Here is a 22,885-nt window from a genome sequence, read left to right on the forward strand (position 1 = left end):
TTTCATTATATAAGTAGTGCGTTAAATAAATATAAATGACGATATATTTACTCTTTTATTTAATTAGAAAGTATTGTTCTTTGGAGATCTCTAGAACGAGTATCTATCTACTTTAAGATTGTGACTGTCATATATAGTGAGTTAATTTTCTTCTTCACTTTGTGGATTCCTTATTAAAATAGGAAATTCTTGTAATTTCCACTTGTTCGGATATCGCAGCCATTTTACTTTGGGATGATGCGATATGGAAGAGCTTTTCGAATGGTTATATAGTGGTGGATCGAAATTATGATTTTTTATGAGAAATAAAAATAAATTATGTACCTACTCTGACCGAACCTATCTGTAATGTTAATTTGAAATTATGTACCTACTAATTTATGGACTAAATAGGAACATCACCTTATATTGTTCAAACTCTGATTACCTACAGGCTGCCTCTAATGTAGGTTAAAAAAAAACAGACAATTTTGATTAAGATTCGTTGAGTAGATCTTTCAGCAGTAATCAATAAAAATAAACGGCTTGGACTTTTAAGAACATTCATCCTGATAACTAAAAAAAAATCAGAATTGAAAATTATACTTTCAACAAATTGTGAGGCGTTAAGACTGCCTCAAAATGCACAAAGTAGAAAAACCCATACAAGACAAAATCTTTTACAAATATGTAGTAGGTGAATATTTCATTGAGGATTTGATAGAAACAAAAATGTTATTTTATTATTTATTTAATAATAAATCACTTCCTTTGCACTGCCTGTGGACGTGACATGTCCCTAGGGAAGTTACTCTTGGGAGGAGTACGGATTCTTCTGTCTTTCTTCGATCTGTTCCTGACAACTTTGCTGTGGATGGCGCATGACACGCAGTAGTGGAGCTTAGCGTATAACTTAGGGAGCTGGAACACTGAAAAACATTTTTTTGCTCTTATTAATAAAACAAAATATGGTTGTTAAGAGAACGAGTTGAGAACCTGTAAAGTAACATTGGACCATTGATAAAGGTAAAGAGAAGAGTTAAGGACTATTTGCAAGTAGTCAGTCAAGAACATAAACCATAACAGGGGCTTATTATTCTGTTTATTATTCTAAAGACGAATCAAGCAAAGAATTGATCTTGTAAAAGCCCACATGGCCACAAGGCAATTTTGTAAAGGCTTTTGTCTTTCTTATTCAAACATGAAGAGGTGTTTAGCGTTTGTCTTTTATCACTTTAATGTTGAATTTTTTAATATCTATACAATTACAATAAGTGTACTGCTGAACATAGATCTACCTACCCCTGTCAATGGATGTACCCATTGCTTGTGAATTGATTGTATCATTATGTTGTTTAATAAAATTAAAAGTTGCAGTTCCTTGACATGTTTTCAGTTTTACATGCAGCAATGGATATTGTAGCTACCGATCTTTTAGGCTGATATTTCTGTTACTTATTATCAATGAATTTCAGTATGTATACTTTTATAACACATTAGTAAAATTGCTGATAAAGAGAACTTAATCGAAGACGCTTAAAAGTTGTGAAGACATCAAAGATATTTTTGCTGCTGATCATATCCTTTAGATTAAGAATAAAAAGATTTTTTGTCTTCTTATACTCACTTGGGTATACAGAGGCATCGTTAATATCTCTGACCGCCGCCGCTTCTACGATGTTCCTAATCACGAACTTTTTGATGGCCTTGTCCTTTGGCACGCACCGCGCGCAGTTTGTGCATCTCACGGCTTTAACGTGACCACGTCCATGCTTGGCGCGTCCTCCATTACGGCGCTTACGAGTCTGAAAACATAATCAACCATTCAGACCACATGTTCGAGGTGACAACGTTGGCTAAATCTTCGAAAATGCATTGACACTACACATTGTGATTTTCATCACACGTTGAAGACACCAGTGGATATTCCACGTAGTTTTTAATTAATTTAGATTGTATTTATAATAGTTATTTTAAAAAACTTTACGCACCATGTTTCTAACCTCCGATCCGGTGAACAAAGAACGGCGGAAAAGAACTTTCATTCAGGAATAGACAATACGAGAGCAAAAATATCGAAGTGACCGGTTCGATACCATCGAACGATTTCCGATTTGTTGGAATTGTTGGTTCGTATCGTGCTGATTTCGATACTACCATATTCAAGATTTCGTTTAGTTTTTTCGGGCATTAATCATTATTTCTGAAAATTATAATGTCTTTTCATCTTCCCTAGAAGTTTTGAAAATCAAAAAATTAAACATTTTATAAATCACCGCCTTTAAACCAAATTCCAACCTTGCAATTCAGTTATGAAAATTGATTGCAATTTTTTTTCTTCCTAATTTTAAAAATAGTAATCTATTTCTACCACTTTTGATGAAAAAATGGCAAAATTGCTTATTTCGGAATATACAAAGACATTCTCATTCATTTTTTGACAGTTGACATCTAAAAATTTGTAACTTTTTTTAATAATCTGTGGTATTTCATTCAAGTTCCACTCTTCAATCAAAAGAAAAAAAATACGTCTGTCATTCACGACCAATTTATTTTCGTGTTTTATAATTAATTTTGTTTGCTATATATTTAGATTTGCATGTAAATTTTTGTTATTTCGCTAATAGTGTTAGCATAAAAGATAATAGAAAAAACATGAACCGTTTTTGTTCACGATCGTCGACGTAACGTTAATTTGTTTCGTCGTTGTGTGATCGTGTCTTGTGATTCGAACGTTTCCGTGAAGTGCAATGTGGTGCAGATAGCTTGGTCTTATAGTGTGTGAAATGTCACAACATGGATGCCCTGAGAGACTTTCGAGTAGATCGAAGGGATTCCAGGAAGAAGGTGGTCAGGCCACGATGGAGGTGCTGGTGGAGACGCTCACGGGTACTGCTTTTGAAATGACCGTGTCACCATCGGACACCGTGTTCGCGATAAAGTCGAAGATATTTAGAGTAGAAGGTGCGTATATCCTAATATCATACAAACTATCTCTTCTAAATATTTTATCTAATTCCATTTAACGCTGACATATCTATGTTGACAGACACAAAGGACACATAGCAGAGATAATTTCTCCAGAAATTTCCATAGTTTGATTTAATGTTTTGTGTTGTGTAATTAAATTAGTCCCTGATTCAAATTTGAACTCATTACATAAAGATTGTGTCACTGAACAAATATGAACTAGTATGAGATTAGAATATGGCACTTAATATCTATTTGTACTTTGACACTACTAATGAAAGCAATAAAGCATAAGAAAGATGCCAATAAATGTTTCTTTCTAACATAATGCTGATAACATAGAGAATGTAAAGGAAAACATTTTAAAAACATTATTACCATTGAGATCTGAAATGAAGAAATGATAAAATATATCCAGTGATTACACATATATAATTTCCTCTCACATGGACACTATGTATCTTTTCAAGATAAAATCCACTTATATCATGGACTGAATTATATAGTCTACACCAACATTTAATTTGTAATACTAGATAGTCTTTGTTTACAGCTTACATAGTAGACATTGCATTTGTTTTACAAAAATCTACTTTCTTATTTTTATAGAGATCTATGTTGAATTAAAACTCAGTTATTCTTAGAATTTCACAGATTGACTTGTGAAGTGCCCATTAAGTCATCCAGGGTAGGCTCAAATACTTGAAATAGGAATTATAAAATCTGCTAAACTGTAAATTAAATCTAAAAAATGCATACAGAGAAAAAAAAATTGAACATCATTTCCTCTTTCTTGCTTATGAAATGTAGAAATACAGAGTAGCTAATAAATCTATTATATGAGTGTGTGTGAGAATATGTGGGTATATAGAAACTGAAGTGTATTCCCACTATTGTTAAACAGCTAGCAGTGTATGAATATTGATAATGGCAAGTCTGTTTAGATGTGAAATGAATGTCAATAAAAATGAGACCTTTAAATGTTTTTCATATATCACAAGCAATATTGGTTTAAGTCAATTTCGTGATGCTGAATCAAATAATTTAAGCATAAATAGTAAACAATAGTTGTCAAGGTTACCATAAATATTTGTAGTTTTAATATTGTAATATTTTATGAGCAATAAATAGAATCTAATGGCAGCCGGTGCTGTGGTTTCCAGCCCTCCTTTGAGGCAGAGGATGTCAGTTGATGGATGTTTTATTGTGGAATAGCAATTTTTAGTATTATGTTCAATATCAGCATTGTTATTATCCATATGATCTATATCCATCCATATGATATTTTGTTACATGTTTTGTAAATGTATACAGAACAGTATTCTAATTGAAATAAATAAAAAGTACTTGCTTGTAAATCTAGTGACAGGTCAAATAGTTGGCAAAATGCATAAAGATCTTAGAAAATCATGGAGCTCAATTGAATTTTATATTTAAACAGTTGCTGCATTCTTTTCTGCCAAAGCGTGTTGACCTTTTTTAAATTAGGACAGAAAACACATTAGTGATGATTAAAACTGTTAATATAATCAAAATACTAGAAAACATTCTAGATTAAAATCACTGATGTGAAATAAACTTTAAATTATGTATTCATTATAAAATATATGGTGCAATCTCTTAGAAAAAAAGAAAAAATAGTTTGAACTTTGAACAAGATAATGTATGTAGTATGTAGTGTTTGAGATATGGGTTATTATTTATTCAATCTAATAATAAAAAAACCAGTGAGTCACATAATATATTAAATGGCTTTCTAAACTACGCATTAATTATATGACTAATGACATTAACATTTATGAACAAGAAAAATATTTTCGAATTAAACCATTAGATCTCATTAAACAAATGTATATAACATTTTATTTCATACATTCTGACTGTTTTATGGTGATAAACATTTTAAATTAGTTGTGCTTCAGTAAATATGTTAATAACTTTATAATGTGTCGTAATAAACTATAATTAAGTATACATAGAATTGGTTTGAACTACACATGTCAATCAGGTTTTATGGTGACCATTCTGTTATTAGATAAGGCATTAACACTCAGAAAATTTGAAACTGCAGTTATTCTTCAGCTAAACTATTTTAACAAAGGTGCTCCCTAGTGCTAATGTGTCTAGTGAGCCCAAGCTCTTTCGAGAATTGAAGCTGGATACATACCGGAAGTTACTTTTGCAGAAACTGTTAACTTATTTGGAGTAATTCCGTTCATTTCTGTTATTTAGTCTTTTTTATGATTGAGGGATTACTAGTGGCCCAGATGCCTTTCCAGGTTCACCAGGACAGATGGGCGAGCAAGGGCTCAGCCTGGAGGGTGAGAAATTGCTAACAGCCACCCGAGCGCCTCCTAAGGAGACCTAACAACTTAGCAGTAGCTGCTTTGCGAATGAATGTACTACCACTAAAAAGATCCGGCGAGAAACTCAGCAGGCTGATGTTTAGATTAGATTGCACGTCGAACTCTTTGCTGAGTTCGACGAGTACGGTTACCCGCGTCCCTAAGCCTGCTCCTAGTGTTAGAGCTAAAGATTCTAATGCAAGGGTTATTGGACCTGATGGATCCGTAAGGACGTGTCTAGGGCGTCAACGGTGACTGGCTACTGCACGATCAGGATTCGGGGATTAGTCAGCGGCGACGACGATAAGGCGATTATCATGACGCATGGCCTTATCGAAGTGCCATTCCGACGCTGACTTCATGTGATTCTGGATTGAATCGAGACCTAGGTCGTCGTGTACGTCAACGTTCCTCACGAACCACGGAGCTCCGACGGCTAACCTGCCAAAGCGGGATTGTAGGGATTGTAGGGTGTCTGTGTGGGGGCCGCGTGAGCGAACACCACACTCGCGTAAGTCTAGACTAGGCCTTATACAAGTTTTGTAAAGCCTTGTTCCGAACGGACATTTTACTCCGCTTACGGAACGGTCGCGAACTGATTTTATATACGGCCGGAATGTCATGGATGCATCCATTGTGACTTCCAGGTATTTGACCTTCCTGGCCCAGGGTATAGGTTCACCGAAGAGGGAGACGGGGGGTGTGATATTTTTCCTCCTAATGCGGGAAATACGCGTTGAGTTTCCCCTTTGAAATAGCACTGCTGTGCTTTTCGCTGGGTTGATGTCTATGCGCCATTTTCGGAACCAGTTTTCCGGTTCGGAGTTTCCTCGCGATTAGGGACTTGTTTCTACTCGAGTAGTAAACGGTTGTGTCGTCGGAGAATAAGGTTAACTTTGTCGGTGTCGACAGGGGAATGTCGTTGATGAATAAACTAAATAAAAGCGGTGAGTTACTTAGTCCTGAGATGTTCCTCCATTCCATTAAGTTTGTTTTTGTGCAGTCTCTCAGCACATAATCCACCAGTAGCTCAGTATTCATATCGTAACTGTCGCCCCCCCCCCCCCCTACTTGTTTAAAGCAAGCTAATGGACTCCAGCGTAGCAGTATATCCAGTAAGCAGTAGTGCGTTTCGGCTTGAAGGGTGGGGCTGCCGTTGTAACTATACTAAGACCTTAGAACTTATGTCTCAAGGTGGGTGGTGCATTTACGTTTTAGATGTCTATGGGCTCCAGTAACCACTTAACTCCAGGTGGGCTGTGAGCTCGTCCACCCATCTAAGCAATAAAAAAGCGTCAACCCACAACGTGCCTTAAAGTACATCAGTGTCCGTAGATTCTTTCTGTTCTCTAGTTTCGCCATCTTTGTATCACAAACCTTCATTGCTTCTGCCTAGATGATCAATAATTGCTAAAGTTTTTAGAGTATATTCCTGGTGGTAGGACCTCTTGTGAGTCCGCACGGGTAGGTACCACCGCCCCGCCTATTTCTGCCGTGAAGCAGTAATGCGTTTCGGTTTGAAGGGTGGGGCAGCCGTTGTAACTATACTGAGACCTTAGAACTATATCATAACATTTACGTTGTAGATGTCTATGGGCTCCAGTAACCACTTAACACCAGGTGGACTGTGAGCTCGTCCATACATCTAAGCAATGAAAAAAAAAAACACCCTTTCCTGAGTAAATTTTTCATTGTCATAATTTATGCCCTACTTGAGATAAATCCTCGGTAATGTATAATTTTATTCAAACGCCAAAAGTAAATATATTACCCGCATCCGTCCCTCATTTATCAACATTCCATTTTCGTATCATAAACAACGAATTCGAACGAGATTAGGTATATTGTATTTATGAGCAACAAAAAAAAAAAACGTACGCATATGATTCATGAATGATTTTCTCACGCGTCGATAACATGAAAGCGACAGGTGCGAACGTATTTTTAATATATGTGTGTGTGTGTGTGTGTTTTTTTTTTTGTTAATTGTTACATTGACGATTTGTGGCAGGTCAACTTTGTTTTATAAAGTTTTTGTTCCGATGCCAGATATTGCCAGGTGCCGGGTTCGATGGTGCGTCATTGGGCACGTACCGTATCATACCGTATGGTAGCTTGTTCTCGTGTGTAAAAAATTAACAACAGCTTTTTTTCCTACCTAAGCTGAGAGGCTATGTCAGCGTCGCCTTAACTAGTAGGTGAGCTCACGGGGCTCAAACCTGATGACGTTGCTAACACGGACCCTAGCAAGAGCCGTGCTTCGCAGAATCTACCACCGGATCGGAAACGCGACCTACTGAGAAGATCCGGCGAGAAACTCAGTGGGCTGTGTCTGAGGGTTAATTTACTCGTCGAGCCCTTCGTCGCAAGCGACGGGTTCGACGAGAACGGTGACCGGTGCTTGAGGTACCTAAAAGCACCGTTAGTGGATCGGGAGGATCCGAAATGACGTGTTTTGGGTGACGTCGACTGCTTTCCATTCTGTCCGCATGATCGGGAATGTAGTTACCGGCGGCCACAATGAGAGGGTTCACAACAGCATGTTCTGTTTCTGCTACCTTTGGAACATGGGGAATAATATATATAAGAGCACTGGAGCGTCCTCCCGTGTATCGAGACGCTTCCTCGGGTAAGAGCCCCATGAGCTCTCGGTCGGTGACGCTGGCATAATCCTCTAAAGTTAACAAAAAAGAGACTCTATTACGTAGGGTTAAGGTTCTTTTTCCTATCTAATCGCTGGTAGCCTAGGGGGGCTATTCCAGTTTCACCGCATAAGTAGGAAAGCTCACGGAGTTCAGCCTGAGAGAGTTTGTTAACGCCCTACCAAGAACCATGCTTCGCTGAATCTACAATCGGGTCGTAATTGTGACCCACTGAAAAAATTCGCCAAATTCGACCAGACCAAGTCAAACCCAAAGTCCAGTAGCACTATTGCTGTCCATAATATGAGACTGAATATAAACCATACCCGTCCAAAGCAGAACAGATAATGGATACTTTTTCAAATTAAACGCGTTGGGCGGCCTTCGCGTAACCGTGTCTATGGGACTCCAGTCTCTACATATAGCGAAATAGGCCGTTCGATCATTTACTCCGTGGAATTGCTTGAGATGATACCATCATCTCGTTTTTACCATCGCACCGACCGCCACCGGACTTAAGTTCATCCATACTACCTGGAGCCACTACGTTCATCCACAGTGCGTTTCCAGAGTTCTTTTTTGCCACGTACCATCCGGCTTTGGAATGAGCTCCCCTCCAAGGTGTTTCCCACGCGTTATGACATGATCCTTTTTCAAACGAGGCTTGTGGAGAGTACTTAATGGTAGGCAGCGGCTTGGCTCTATCCCTGGCATTGGTGACGTCCATGAGCGACGGTGACTACTCACCATCAGGTGGGCCATGTGCTCGTCTGCCTATACGGTAATAAAAAAAAATCTACAGCTTAAAATTGAAGTTGTCGTGGGATGTGCAAGTTTTCGGATTGCAAAAGAAAGTGATGACTTCATGGATAACGTGGCATACGTTGGCATACTTCCAAACTGACTCACACTTTTCTTATGACGACTCTATGATAACTTTTAGAAATTGCCTTGTTTAATTCAATATGTAACCGGGACCGCAGTGGTTGGACCTCTGGAGGAGCTAACGTGGATTTATAACGTTAAATTTTTATGATGTTTCCAACTATGACTATGACCCTTATAGTTCCGAGCTTATTTTCGAATATTTTGCAGAAATTTCTAGATTTTTGAAAAAAGTACGTATGTAATCATAAAAAAATAAAAAAATCAATGCTAAACTCACAGCAAAACAATTATAAATGTTATTAATAAGGTCGATACATAAATACTTAAAATCAAAGTGCGCAATGTGTCGGTATTCCGCCGTTCCGCACTTTATACGCATTAATAGAGAGTCGATCTACCGACGGTTCGAGCTCAAAGGTTTAAAATTAATTTTTAATAGTATCACATTAAATCGTCTCCTAGTTTTGGAACTGTCAAATCCAGAGAAACCCGAGAACACTATTAATTCTTTTCATAATATTGCGACCAAGTAGACGAAATAAGCTTAGAGAGGAGATATTAAATTTGTGATTTCTATGAACTAAGGTGAATCAATATTTTAATCCTACTTATGCTGATAGGCTCAAGAGGCTATATCAGCGTTACCCTAACGTGTAGGTGAGCTCTCGGGGCTCAAATCGGAGGTATTGCTAACACTGGCCATAACAAGAGCAGTGCTTCGCAGAATCTACCACCGGATCGGAAACGCGACCCACTGAGAAGATCCGGCGAGAAACTCAGTGGGCTGGCGAATCAAAGTGGATTGGTGACATCACAGGAGTCTGACCTTGGCCTTGGGTCACCTGCGGTCGCTGTTGTCGCTCAGGTCGTTCTATTAGACGCCAATTTTGTGCCAATTTTAAATAGCGTTTAATTCATTGAAGCAAGACGGTCACGGAAATAAGTCCGTATTGTTAAGCAGACCGCAGGTTTGTTTTGTTGTTTTTAAAATGCATTTAAAATAAACTAATGTTAGGCTCGGCTTTTAAGTTTGAAGTTTTATTGATATTTATTTAGAATGATTTTTGGTAGATTAGATATTTTGTTAACACTACTTTTTTTTCCGCTTGGCCATTTTTTACTGGTGGTAGGACCTCTTCTGAGTCCGCACGGGTAGGTGCCACCACCCCGCCTATTTCGGCCGTGAAGCAGTAATGTGCTTCGGTCTGAAGGGTGGGGCAGCCGTTGTAACTGTACTTGAGAACTTAGAACTTATATCTCAAGGTGGGTGGCGCATTTACGTTATAGATGTCTATGGGCTTCAGTAACCACTTAACATCAGGTGGGCTTTGAGCTCTTCCACCCATCTAAGCATTAAAAAAAAACCCTTTCACCCCTTGATGTTTATTGTTGAAATGAACACTATTAGATTGAGAATAAGAAGAGTCGAAATTATTTGATTTGTTCTCATTTGTGTTTTAGGTATTCCCGTATCACAACAGCACCTAGTCTACAATCTAAAGGAGTTGGAGAACTGGTCGTCACTCGGCGAGCACGCCATCGGGGCCGGAGCGAGATTGCGCCTCGTGCTGGGCATGAGGGGAGGCCCCGTCGCGACCAGGAGACTGCCCCCTCCGGAACCATGGAGGGACATTGAGAGAATGCTCGATACTGACAGGTATATAGCAGTAACAGCTTAAATTCTTTTTTGAAAGGTTTTTAAATTTGTAAGTCATCATCATCATCATTCTCCTGCCCCTCTCCCAGTTACCTAGGTTAGGCGCAACATGCTTTCTCCTTCCATACCGCTCTATCATATACCGTTACTTCGCTCACTCCCCTCTTACACATATCGTCTTTCATGCAATCAGTAAATTTTTTTCCTACCTAAGCTGGTCTTGACAGACCATATCAGCGTCACCGGGTGATTAGGTGAGCTCACGGGGCTCAAACATGACGTTGCTAACACGAACCCTAGCAAGAGCCGTGCTTCGCAGAATCTGCCACCGGATCGGAAATGCGACCCACTGAGAAGACCTGGCGAGAAACTCAGTGGGCTGTGTCTGTGGGTTAATTACTCGTCGAGCCCTTCGTCGCAAGCGACGAGTTCGACGAGAACGATGACCGGCAATCCATCCATTTTTTTTTCGGTTCACATCTACCTCTAAAGCTCTCCACATTCATATTTAAAACTCTCTTAACAACCTCATTGTCATTTCGTCTCATCAAATGTCCATACCATCCCAAACGCGCACTTCTCAACTTCTCTGTCACTCACAGGTGCCACTTTCAGACTTCCACTATCATATTTGTAAATTTTTAAGTATGGAGTACATTACAAAACACTTAGGTGTCTCTATCGTAATCCGTTTTATCAATATGTATGGACCGATTAGATCTGCGAATAAAGAAATCTTTAGCCGCGAACATAGGAATTGAATTGCATTGTTTTAATCCGCGAACAGTGAAAACGCGAATGAATGAAGCGCGAATAAGGAGCTTTTAGCAATCGTTGTTTTATATCCAAATAGCGATAGTTCACAGCGCAGCGAGATCGGGTTCCGCCAGGTATTTTACATAAGAGCTGTTTAATTTATTTAATTTTACAAACTAACACGTAAATCAAAATTGTAATGAATTAATGGTAGCTTAAGTAGTTTTTTTGCAATCGTTACAAATTGATTTATGTTAAAAATAAATCTTTAAGACTGTTTCGTAATGGAAGCCGTGTACGGTGATGGCCTTATGCTAGCGGTGATGCAACGCGTATGGATGCATCAATCATTTTTGTTAGGACCGATGTATGCGAGATGTATTATAGGGATCGATATGTTCTGTTAAGTTTATTTTTAAAATAGATTCAATAATCGACGGTCTTGAGTGCTCTCTACCGGTGACGATACTTGAAACAAAATATCGAGATGCAAAAGGCCATTTAGTTTAAACGAAATTTCGCTTAATACGCGACATTTAACTTTGTAATTAAAGATGCGTTTTAGTTTGGTATCATTAATTAGAAATTTAATTATAAAGTAATGCTAAAAAGGATGTTTTAGGATAAATTGTGACTTATGGCTATAAATAAATAATATTTTTTATTTATACAATGCCCATGTCCATTCAACTAAAGATCGATGGTTTGGTAAGATATTGAGATTGGGACACTGCACTTTTTATACAACTGGTTGAAGCTGATTTATGATATATATTTTTAATGAAAAAATCTCATTGTATTTATATCTGTTTTTTTCCTTTCTAATAAGTAGAGTAGTTATACTGCTTACACAATTTATAAAAAGTAGTAATGAACTAATATATTAGCCGGAACAAAATATTAAAAAAATGGGACAGAGGCTAAAGTCTATTGTGCACAATAATTTTGAGAAATGCTCATCAGCATTAGGGGTGAGGCGTATTTATCGGAATAGTCAAACGGAACAAGTTCGTCTATGAAAAAACTTGGAACTGTTGTCTATAGACCGAAACAACTGTTTCACAATATTCCATATGCTGTGTTGTTCCGTCCACAGAAAACTGCCAGAAAACACTTTTCCCTTTTCACGTACAGAAATAGAAAAAGATAGCATATACATCCTGTTATCAAACAGTTTGTAACATGCTCTTTTCTCCTTTCACTTGTTGTAATAGAAAAAGATAGCAATAACATTAACATGCATACACATTTTGCCAAAACTAGTTTCACATAATATCATTAATATTAATAAATCAAGTTGTCAGTCCTAAGCCTGAGAAAGCGTGAAGGATTGTTTTCATTTCAAAAAATGTATTAAAACAATTTCATATGTATGAGTGTCAGCTGTCTATGGGCTCCAGTAACCACTTAACACCAGGTGGGCTGTGAGCTCGTTCACCCATCTAAGCAATAAAAATAAAAACACGTGTGGCACTCGGAGACTGCCGCGGTAAAGCTATTGCATAGCATTTTTTTTCAACTTATGCAATTATAATTAGACAATAATAATTTAATATTAGAACAATAATAAAATAAGACCACGCTATATTTCTAAACATTAACAAAAGCAAAACATTAACTGTCTTCTTTACACTCATAAGCTAGACCAGCCAGAGAGAGATGGGCAGACTTTTCATGATACGCATGCAGTGCGACGTCACGCCGCGCGCTTATTCACAAACAGTACACAAGCGCAACGTGTGAATGTGTTGAACGCGAGCTACATGGTAGGCGAAGTGGACTCTTAGGTTTTATTTTCGTTACGGAATATCTTGATTCGGTCGCCGCGCTCAAAGCCCGCGATAAAAGCTATGCAATAGCTTAATAGTAAAAAGCGAAATGGTAAATATGTTTTACCTATTTAGTATGTTTATTAACAGAGACGAAGGGGCAAGTTCAAGTCGCGAAGGTGGCTGTAAGATGACGGTGCTGGTGTTCCGAGACGGTGAGCGCGTGAGCATGCTCAGCGTCAGAGAGAACCGCGACGGAACGTATTCGCCGCTGGACCACAACAAGTGTACGTATTCGGGACGAGCTCAGTGTGCTTAGTGCGAGTTTTTTAACGTTCTCCATAGCGTAAAAGTTAATCCAACTTTGTATGCAATTAGAACAGCGCTCCTAGCGGCAAACGTAGGTAAACGATCCCATTCCATACAAGTATAAGCTAACTTTTACGCTTTTGACAACGTTAAAAAACTCGCACTAAGCACACAGGACTTAATACACGACCTTTTTTTCATTGCTTAGATGGTTGGACAAGCTCACAGCCCACCTGGTGTTAAATGGTTACTGGAACCCATAGACATCTACAATGTAAATGCGCCACCCACCTTGAGATATTATTAGTTCTAAGGTCTCAGTATAGTTACAACGGCTACCTCACCCTTCAAATCGAAACGCATTACCGCTTCACGGCTGAAATAGTGGGGTGGTGTTACCTACCCGTGCGGACTCACAAGAGGTCACCAGTAATTACGCAAATTATAACTCGAAATGTGTAATGTTTGATTTTGACAGGTCCACGAGTGAGCGAGGTCAGTCACCTGCCGGATAAGGAGTACAGTTTAGTGGAGGGTCCTTGTCGGGGGGCGCTGCACGACAACGCGGTGACGATGGGCAAGATGATGGATCTGCGGCGCAGGATGGAGACCCTCACGCTGACGCGGCCGCAGCTAGCGGCCAGGAACGGTGAGTACAGTTTAACGAGGTCACGGAAAGAGAGAGAGTCCATCCTCTGGCTTCAACGTGCTTTGTGGCGTCTCTAATGGAGTGCAAAGTTACTGATTGATATTTCGAATCACTAAATAAAGATCCAATCATATTTTTAATACGCTTTTATTAGTCTCAGACTATGTAAGTATGTTAGTATGTAACGGAATCTTTGAACATGATTTTGACCCCCTTCAAAACGTCGGATTAACTTGAAATTTGGTATACTTATTAAGGACCGATGACAACACAATATTTAAAAAATAAAAATAAAAAATTTAGAAAATTGAAATTAAACTAAAAATGAAAAATAAAAAAAGAAACGTGTGCAATTTACACGTGTTAGAAGTGAAACCTTCAAAAATTAAAATACAACTATCCGAAATGTCTAAGTATATGTAAAATTTTGTCATTAGTAAATAATTGCAAATCATCTTTTATAGTATGAGGTAGCGCCCTCTGTGAATCGATATTTTAACGTCACGTATAATCCTAAATTTAAATTCACTACATGAGGTTTCATACGCACGTTAGTATAAAAAAATCTCATAGATGGCGCTGTATTCAAAATTTTCGACACTTCCGTTGCATACCTGCGTGACGTTACATCTGTAAAAATTTTACCCTCATGCACCTAAAGAAGTTTCACTTCAATAATGTTTAAAGAAACTAACAAAATACGCTTTTATAGAAAATGCAACTAAAGAATAGAAAATAAATTTTAATAAATTTGAATTAAAAATAGTGTAAAAAAAAAGATTTTATTGTATCAGCGCAAAGGAGGCCTAGGCCTACCATAATGTGGAGATAATGAGGTCTGAATTTACTTTTACACTGCTTCGTAGGCAAAAATAATGTTTACAAAGCCGTCTGTTATCTATGGGTGATACTAGGGATAGGCCGCTTTTGCATCAATATTTATTACCTACGTTTTAAATTTTAAATAAATTGCAATATATAAGCAAGAATATGAAACAGTCCCGATCCTGCGGACAGAATGGAAAGTAGTCGACGTCGCTCAAAATACGTCATTTCTGACCTTCCCGATCCACTAACGGTGCTTTTAGGTTGAGGTACCGATCATCGTTCTCGTCGAACCCGTCGCTTGCGACGAAGGGCTCGACGAGTAAATTAACCCTCAGATACAGCCCACTGAGTTTCTCGCCGGATTTTCTCAGTAGATCGCGTTTTCGATCCGGTGGTAGATTCTGCGAAGCACGGCTCTTGCTAGGGTTCGTGTTAGCAATGTCGTCAGGTTTGAGCCCCGTGAGCTCACCTACTAGTTAAGGTTACGCCGAAATAGCCGCCCAAGTCTATCAGCTTGGATTTTGTTTTTATGAAAAATTGTGGGTTAACTCACTTGCACTGACGGCCTCATTTGTCTACAGATAAAGCGGACATACAAAAGACTCGAAGCGAAGAGACGCTGTCCCGTCAGTACGAGACGCAGCCGGACACGTTCACGCCGACCTACGACGGAGCCTACACTGGATACGAATACGAACCTAATTTCCCCGAAAGGTGGGTAAACGCGCGCGCGCGGTACTTGAGCCACAACCCGCGGGGACTTTTTGGCGGGAAACGCGCGGATTTGTTTTATTTTGTCTATTTCTTCGGGTTTAAATGTGTAATAACGGTGGTTTATTAACTGTTTAATATCTGTGAAAGTGCAAAAATGTGGAAAAATGAAACAAAGCCGCTGGACGTAGCTTCTCGGAATCCTCTAAAAAGCCCACTGAAAAAGTCTCAGTAGTAAACTACTCTTTTACTGAGATTATATTTCATCTCATATCATCTCATTTCATTTTATTACATCAGTGGTTACTGAAGCCCATAGACATCTACGACGTAAATGCGCCACTAACCTTAAGATATAAGTTCTAAGGTCTCAAGTTTAATTATAACGGCTGCCCCACCCTTTAAACCAAAACGCATTACTGCTTCACGGCAGAAATAGGCGGGGCGGTGGTACCTACCTGCGCGGACCGGTAAGAGGTCCTACCACCAGTAATTACACAAATTATAATTTTGCGGGTTTGATTTTTATTACACGATGTTATTCCTTCACCGTGGAAGTCAATCGTGAACATTTGTTGAGTATGTACTTCATTAGAAAAATTGGTACCCGCTTGCCTGATCCGAAGACCGTTGCATCGCTAGATACGAATGCACCGGATGTCTTATCCTTTTTTTTATAGGAATTTAATGACCTGGTAACTAAGACCTTTAAGTATGTTTAGTTTATGAAAAATGATAATATGGAGTGAAATGAAATGAAGATGATTAATTTGAGACATTATTCAACTGGGATGAAATTAAATGAAATGATATGGGATTAAATATAATCTCAGTAAAATGGTGGTCATTTACTGAGATTTTTTCAGTGGACTTTTTGGAGGATCCCGAGAAGTTACCTCCAGCGGCTTTGTTTCATTTTCCCACATTTGTACACTTTCACAGATATTAAACAGTTAATAAACCACCGTTATTACACATTTAAACCTGAAGAAACACTAAATAGACAAAATAAAACAAAGCACACAACTTCACTCCTCGCGTTCCCGCAAAAAAGGCCGCTTTATCCTTTAAGCCGCGACGACTTCAGATAAATAAGTGTTGTGTTGTGTTGTGTTGTCGACAGAGGCGTGCTGGGCGCGTGGCTGTCGTCGTCCACGTCGCGGCTGGAGACGCTGGGCGCGCTGCCGGCGCTGAGCCGCCACGCCAACCGCGAGCACCTGCACCTCAGCGACGACCTGCTGCACCGCCCGCCGCCCGACAAGAAGCCGCCCCGCCTGCGCTGCGCCTTCTGCAAGAAGCGCCTCAGCATCGCCACCGTGCACAAGTGCCGCTGCGGGGCCAGCTTCTGCGCGCCGCACAGGTACCAAGGAACACTGTGGTTACTGGAGCCCATAGACATCTACAACGTAAATGCGCCAACCACCTTAAGATATAAGTTCTAAGGTCTCAGTATAGTTACAACGGCTGCCGCACCCTTCAAACCTTCAAACCATTAGCTACAATAGTAAAATAGTATTTCATAATTTGTTGAAGGCAGCGCGGCTTGGCTCTACCCCTGGCGTTGCTGGTCTGCCTACAAAGGCAATAAAAAAAATTAAAAGATATATGGCAATAGAGTTACTAAACAAATTTTCACGAATGACTTCCGCGATGAAGAAGATCGGGTCATAAAAATCAAACCCACGAAAATTTTAATTTGCGTGGGTTCACTAGTGGGTAGGGCGTGTTGTGAGTCCGCACGAGTAGGTAACACCCGGCCTATTTCTGCTGCGAAGCGATAATGCATTTCTGTTTGATGGGCGGGACAGTCGACCTCATGTCTCAAGGTGAGTGGCGACGTTCACATCGTCTATGGACTCCGGTAACGAAGGCAGCCGGCAGTAGCTCCCCGCTCGTGTTGCGTGTCCATTGCGGGCTATGCAGAGAACTTTACTCGGCGTAATGAATAGCGAACAGCGGCGTCACGTAACGGCTGGCCGTTTCATCCCCCAGATACGCAGAGGTCCACGGCTGCGCTTACGACTACAAGGCGCGGCCCCACCCCGGCCTCGGCACCGCGCTGCTCGCGCCCAAGCTGCCCAAGATATAGTACAGTCCAGCTCTACATACCGACGGTCCAATTTTTAGTCTTACGCATATTGATAGTTCGAAAGTTTAGGTTCGCTGCGGCCGTGTCGCCGGAGAGTGACGCGAGACGATAGCCGAAGCTGACAACGGAACAATAGATAATTGTTATCTATATTGTAATTTCGTTTTTACACAACAATATACTGTAAATCTAAATGAATTAAGATTCAAATTTCAATAACACTTAGATTTTTCATTGTTCAAAGAATTTTCAGTTTAAAATAAAAGTGTAATCCTTTTTTACACCATTAAAAAAAATATAGCCTCCTCTTTTTGGGACACCTTTGTTAAATTTATTATATAATCTGTGAAATATTTTTTTTTTAAATTACGAACTACTCGTTGGTACCTACGCCGTGAAGGAATCCACAATGAGACTTCCGCTTTCGAATTTCGAAATTCGAAACCACGTCCGTCCCGCTCTCGCACGTGGCGCTGACACTCAGCGAGAGAGAGCAGGACGCACGATATTTTTATTACGCATTTGTAATGAAGCGTTTTAGCTAAATGCTTAAAAGATTATATAGACTAGGAGTTGAGACCGTCCTTTGTAACGTTATGTAGATGTGACGTGATACTGACGTCACATGAATATTGTTTCGGGGCGAGTATTGCGAAACTTGTCCGTTGAAATATCTATATGCAATTTTCATTAACAGTGCTGTCTGTTTGTTGTGTAACAAGATGAGGTATTTGATATTTTTGAAGGATATCTGCCGCCTGTTACACCAATCAATTGGATTTATTTCGACCTCAAGTTCGACCACTCGCACCTCAAGCAAGGTTCACGTTTCGTCTATATCGCTCTATATACAATTTTACGAAGAAAAAATAATCGTATGTTATTGATGAATGTTATTAGAAATCGTTTTTTTTATGATAAAAATCGATTTTTGTAATAAAAATGTAAAAAAAAAAATTCGCACGTCTCGATAGAAAAATTCACGGTTTTCTCGGTGTTGTTAATGATTTTTTTAACTTTTTTTTTTCGTGTTAAATTTCTAAATGATTAATTCATACACGATGATAAGAAGATTATACTAATACTATTATTATTATAATTATAATTGTAAATATGAAATGGTTATTGTGCGTTGTATGCGGGGAATGAGATTATCCAAAACAGAACGAAGTATTTTTGCGTGGTTCTGTTTTGCTTAAACACATTTTTCTTTTGTGATAAAATTGTTATATATGCAAAAAAAATTTTTTTTTGAGAACTAGAATTGGATTTTGTAATGTTTTTTTTTTTGTGCCGGATTCGCTTGTTATTATTTTGAGCTCGTGTGAATGAGACAGGTATGGTCTGACCAAATTGGAGACATTGTGTACTGTGTTATGATAGTCGAAATACTAACGTCGTTTTAAATCGCGAGCCCGCACGGCCGGGCACCACCGTCCTGCCTGTTTCTGCATCTGCGTCAGACGGTTCTACTCTACGGACCGGAACACTAGCACCGACCCGGTCAGTCCTGAAGGATATCCAACAAGTTCCTGATAAATAGACTTATAAAGATTTAGAGCCGTCCGTTTCTTGCGTGCGTATACACGATGCCGGAGATGTTCACGTACACCAACGGAATTTCGCTGTATACCATGAGGTCGAAGTCTCAATGGCTTTGCAGTGTTGCAACGAACGCGTGTATGCTCCACGACGCCGCGCTTGGGGCAGCTCGTGCGCGGGAGGTGGTGGGGAGGGTTGGGGGAGGGGCGTATTAACTCCTCGAGACACGACCGGCCTCTATATAAATGTGATAATGTTATGAAATAAAATACGATTAAAAATGCTATTTAAATAATATTATGCCATTTGTGTGTGTTTCTTTTTTTTTTGTAATTAAAAATATTTGAAAGGAAAAAAAAATTAATAAAAAAATTAACTTTGCACGGATTATTATTAATACGTAAAAATAATGCAATAATATTTACGTAAACCTCGAAAGAAAAATCAATCATTAATATTATTTTGTAACTATAATGATACGTGGAATTTTGTTTTGCAAATTAGAGCAGTTAAAGTCAGTTTTTCATTTGAGGATGACATAGAGAGCTATTAGGCGCTATTCGACAATACGACCAGGACCTCCAAGGGAAAACGTCGTGATTTTGTGTTAGCTAGATGTTTTTTTTTTATAACGCCATCTTGTTCTGTCTTTAAAGCGATTAGTTGCACTCAATTAAGAAAAAATAGTATTATTATTCGCCAATAGATGTCGGGAAGAGTTGATTATTGAAAACACGAATAAAACAAAATTTTCTGAAAATAAATCGTAGCTAGATCGTTTTATCGAAATCCCCTGTATACTAAATTTTATGAAAATCGTTGGAGCCGTTTTCGAGATTCAGATTATATATATATATATGTACAAGAATTGCTCGTTTAAAGGTATAAGATCAAATAAATTCGTCACGCGGTACATACAGAATTCATTTATCTACTTTGAGCTCTGATCCCGGCAGCCTCTTCATAGCATCCAAGCAGCCTTTCTCATATACAACATGAAAGAACATGATAATGATTCGTCGCTGGTGGGTGAGCTCCGAACCTCATCCTGGGAGTGCTTGCTAAAGTTAACAGTCACACAAAATCATTACCTTGGTAACATATAAAATTGTCAATGGCTGGCAATGTTGTTGAGGAGCTTAAATTTGAATAAGGGAAAAATTTTGTTTCAATAAAAGTTTTATATGAGAGTTGTCTGTCTTAACAAATTGGATAAAAAATAAGGGAATTGATGAGTATTTGATCTTAGCAAATAAAGCAACGGATGATTCAAGATTTCAACCGCGTTTTTATTGTAATTATACGAAATTTTGCCGACTTCGATTCTCTCAAAAGGGGTGAAATTCGCGTATGTATAAACATTGGTGTGAATACGCAATAAATGTAGACACTCGTGGGTTTTATAGTTACAAGCCGGCAGAGGGCATTGCTACTACGAAACTATCTATGTAGTCTGTGCTATAAATTCGAATTATGCCGGAATTTCTCTCGACTATCAAACTGAAGCTGACGACTGTCTAAGGGTGCCTGTCAACTGGAGCGGAGCGAGGCAGCGGAGTGGAGAAACAGAGAAATATTAACCAATCTCCTCCTCCGTACGTCGTGTTCCTCAGTGCTGAGGATCGTAACCTTTACAGAATACATACGTAAAGGTTTTCTTGGGAAAATTGCTAGTGGTGGGTTCCCGCGTCCTTCCACAGCAGAATTTCAGAGGCGATCTAGTTCCTCTGGGTTACTGAAGCCCTAATTCGGGTTAGTTGCTCGGCGTTATATTTTTACGGCCCAGTAGGTGGCATACCGACGCCAACCCTTCTCTTTTCTCATCCGGGCTTGGGACCGGCAATGGCAGGATTGCAAAATGATTTTGTGCAATCTTATTGGTTAATATTTCTCCGTTTCTCCGTTCCGCTCCGGTGGACAGGCACGCGTATACTCCGCCAGTGAGACTAAACGAGGTAGAAAGCATCGAGGAAGGAGATAAATAAAAAGGTAATGCTGCTGCTATACGATTTAAGTGCATACAGTAGGTAGCACGGGTCGCGTTCTTGATGGTTAGGTCGACAGCTTCATTTAGGATCTTCTAACTTAGAACGACATAATGGCAAAGACACCGATTAGCAACAGCTCAGCTACCCAGTAATATGCTTATTGACAGCGGCCAAACAATACGGTGATTATGTGGGAACAGTTTCAGTCAAACGAGTTTTTTTTTTTAAATATGACAATCTGTTGTGGCCGGTTGTCTTTTTTTTTGATAAATTTAAATTTTTTTGGCTGTACGTGCTATTACGTTATAGTTTAATTTTTTTTACATTCAATTGAATTTTCTATATCAATTTTTTCGTATCAATAAAGTCGGTCTCTGTGTTAAAACTTTAATTAATGAATATAAATAGGTGAGTGAAATGAAGCCGTCTTTGAGTTAAAAAGGAGCTTAGTCAAATTTGTACTTTTATCGTTAGCAATGGCGTCACGATGATATAGACGCGGTTTTAATGTTAATTGCCCATTTTTCGCTTTATAAATATACAAATTATTCTTAACTGGATTCTTAGCTTGCAGGTATTTTTTTCCGACGAGATCGGGACTGAGTATGTATTAATTTGCATCGGCGCAAAATGTCTTTTCACGTTATGACGTTATTTTAGATTCAAGAACCGCATTGTTTAAAGTTTCTGAAGTTCCGCAAATGATTTTCTTAATTACTTCATACTAAAATCTTATTAAAAAAATATATTCTTTGTTGCAAATATTTGTCTACAGGTTACAATTCTTGTCTTGCATTTAAAAAAAAATACTCCGGCCGAATGTGTCTACATTAGTTTTTCATAGGATTTGTATATTATAAGTTTATATTTGTATTATAAAACGTGTAATTTTTAATTTTTGGTTATGATTATTTTGGCAGTTTTCTTAAATAAACTATGATGATGAACGCGAATGCGGAAGATTGTTTATTTAAAGTTTTACATATTCATGATGAAATAATGCACTACAACCCTTATTATTCGTTGGTAGCTTAGGGGGCTATTCCAGATACTCACGGGTGGGTAGGTGAGCTCACGGGCTCAACCTGAGAAAATTTGCTCGCAAAATCTATCACCGGATCGGAATCGCGTCCCACTGGGAAGATCCGGCGAGAAACGAAAGAGCTGGCTGTGTCTATGGATTAGATCAATATATTATAATTATATTACTGATTAAATGAATTAGAACTATCAGTCATAATCATAGATAATACACATTTAACAACGAGTTCGACGAGAACGGTGACCGGTGCTTAAAGGGCCTTGAACCTATGGTGGATTCTTTAACTTCTCGAATGAATTAAATGAAGACACGAGTGGATGAAGGAGATATGATATTTGTTAATTTTGGAGAAAACGGGCAACAAACTTTTGGTACTTGCACTTTTTCCTTCGTACATAACTCCTTCATCACATGCAATTTCTAAAAATAGCCTTTAAACTGGCTGAAAATTAGTGCAATTATGGAAATTCCTGTGCCATATTTAAAGAAGAAAAAGGATTCCTTAATGTCTAGCTACAGAACGTATAGAAAAAAAGTTAAGGATTGTTGCGATGGATTTGTGTCATCCACCACCTTCTTCTCCTCCATTTATTTTTTTGATTTTATAAACGTATAATTGTAACACGCTAAGGCGCACAATGTCAGAGCAGCAGCAACTTCAACGTCCATTTCAGTCAAATGCGCGAACGTAAATGCGAAAGGTTGCGTGTGTAGAGGGCTA

At 38.8% G+C, this 22,885-nt stretch overlaps 2 protein-coding genes across 3 annotated transcripts; one reads left to right on the forward strand and one right to left on the reverse strand.

Annotated features, from left to right (window-relative positions):
- Positions 1–712: 712 nt before the first annotated feature.
- On the reverse strand, positions 713–5,555 carry RpS26 (ribosomal protein S26). Of its 2 annotated transcripts, XM_062674280.1 has the most exons (4): positions 5,117–5,555; positions 1,971–2,182; positions 1,607–1,784; positions 713–908 (listed from the first exon to the last, which is right to left on the reverse strand). In XM_062674280.1, the coding sequence occupies exons 2-4, from the start codon at positions 2,022–2,024 to the stop codon at positions 742–744; spliced, it is 399 nt and encodes a 132-aa protein (XP_062530264.1). In that variant the 5' UTR covers positions 2,025–2,182; positions 5,117–5,555; the 3' UTR covers positions 713–741.
- LOC101740771 (AN1-type zinc finger protein 4) lies at positions 2,399–22,075 on the forward strand. Its single transcript, XM_004923893.5, has 7 exons — positions 2,399–2,943; positions 10,286–10,481; positions 13,157–13,293; positions 13,794–13,964; positions 15,374–15,506; positions 16,627–16,863; positions 17,496–22,075. Exons 1-7 carry the CDS (start codon positions 2,766–2,768, stop codon positions 17,590–17,592), a joined length of 1,149 nt encoding a protein of 382 aa, XP_004923950.1. The 5' UTR covers positions 2,399–2,765; the 3' UTR covers positions 17,593–22,075.
- Positions 22,076–22,885: the final 810 nt, after the last annotated feature.

Source organism: Bombyx mori, chromosome 3 (assembly GCF_030269925.1).
Source record: "Bombyx mori chromosome 3, ASM3026992v2".
Lineage (NCBI taxonomy): Eukaryota > Metazoa > Arthropoda > Insecta > Lepidoptera > Bombycidae > Bombyx > Bombyx mori.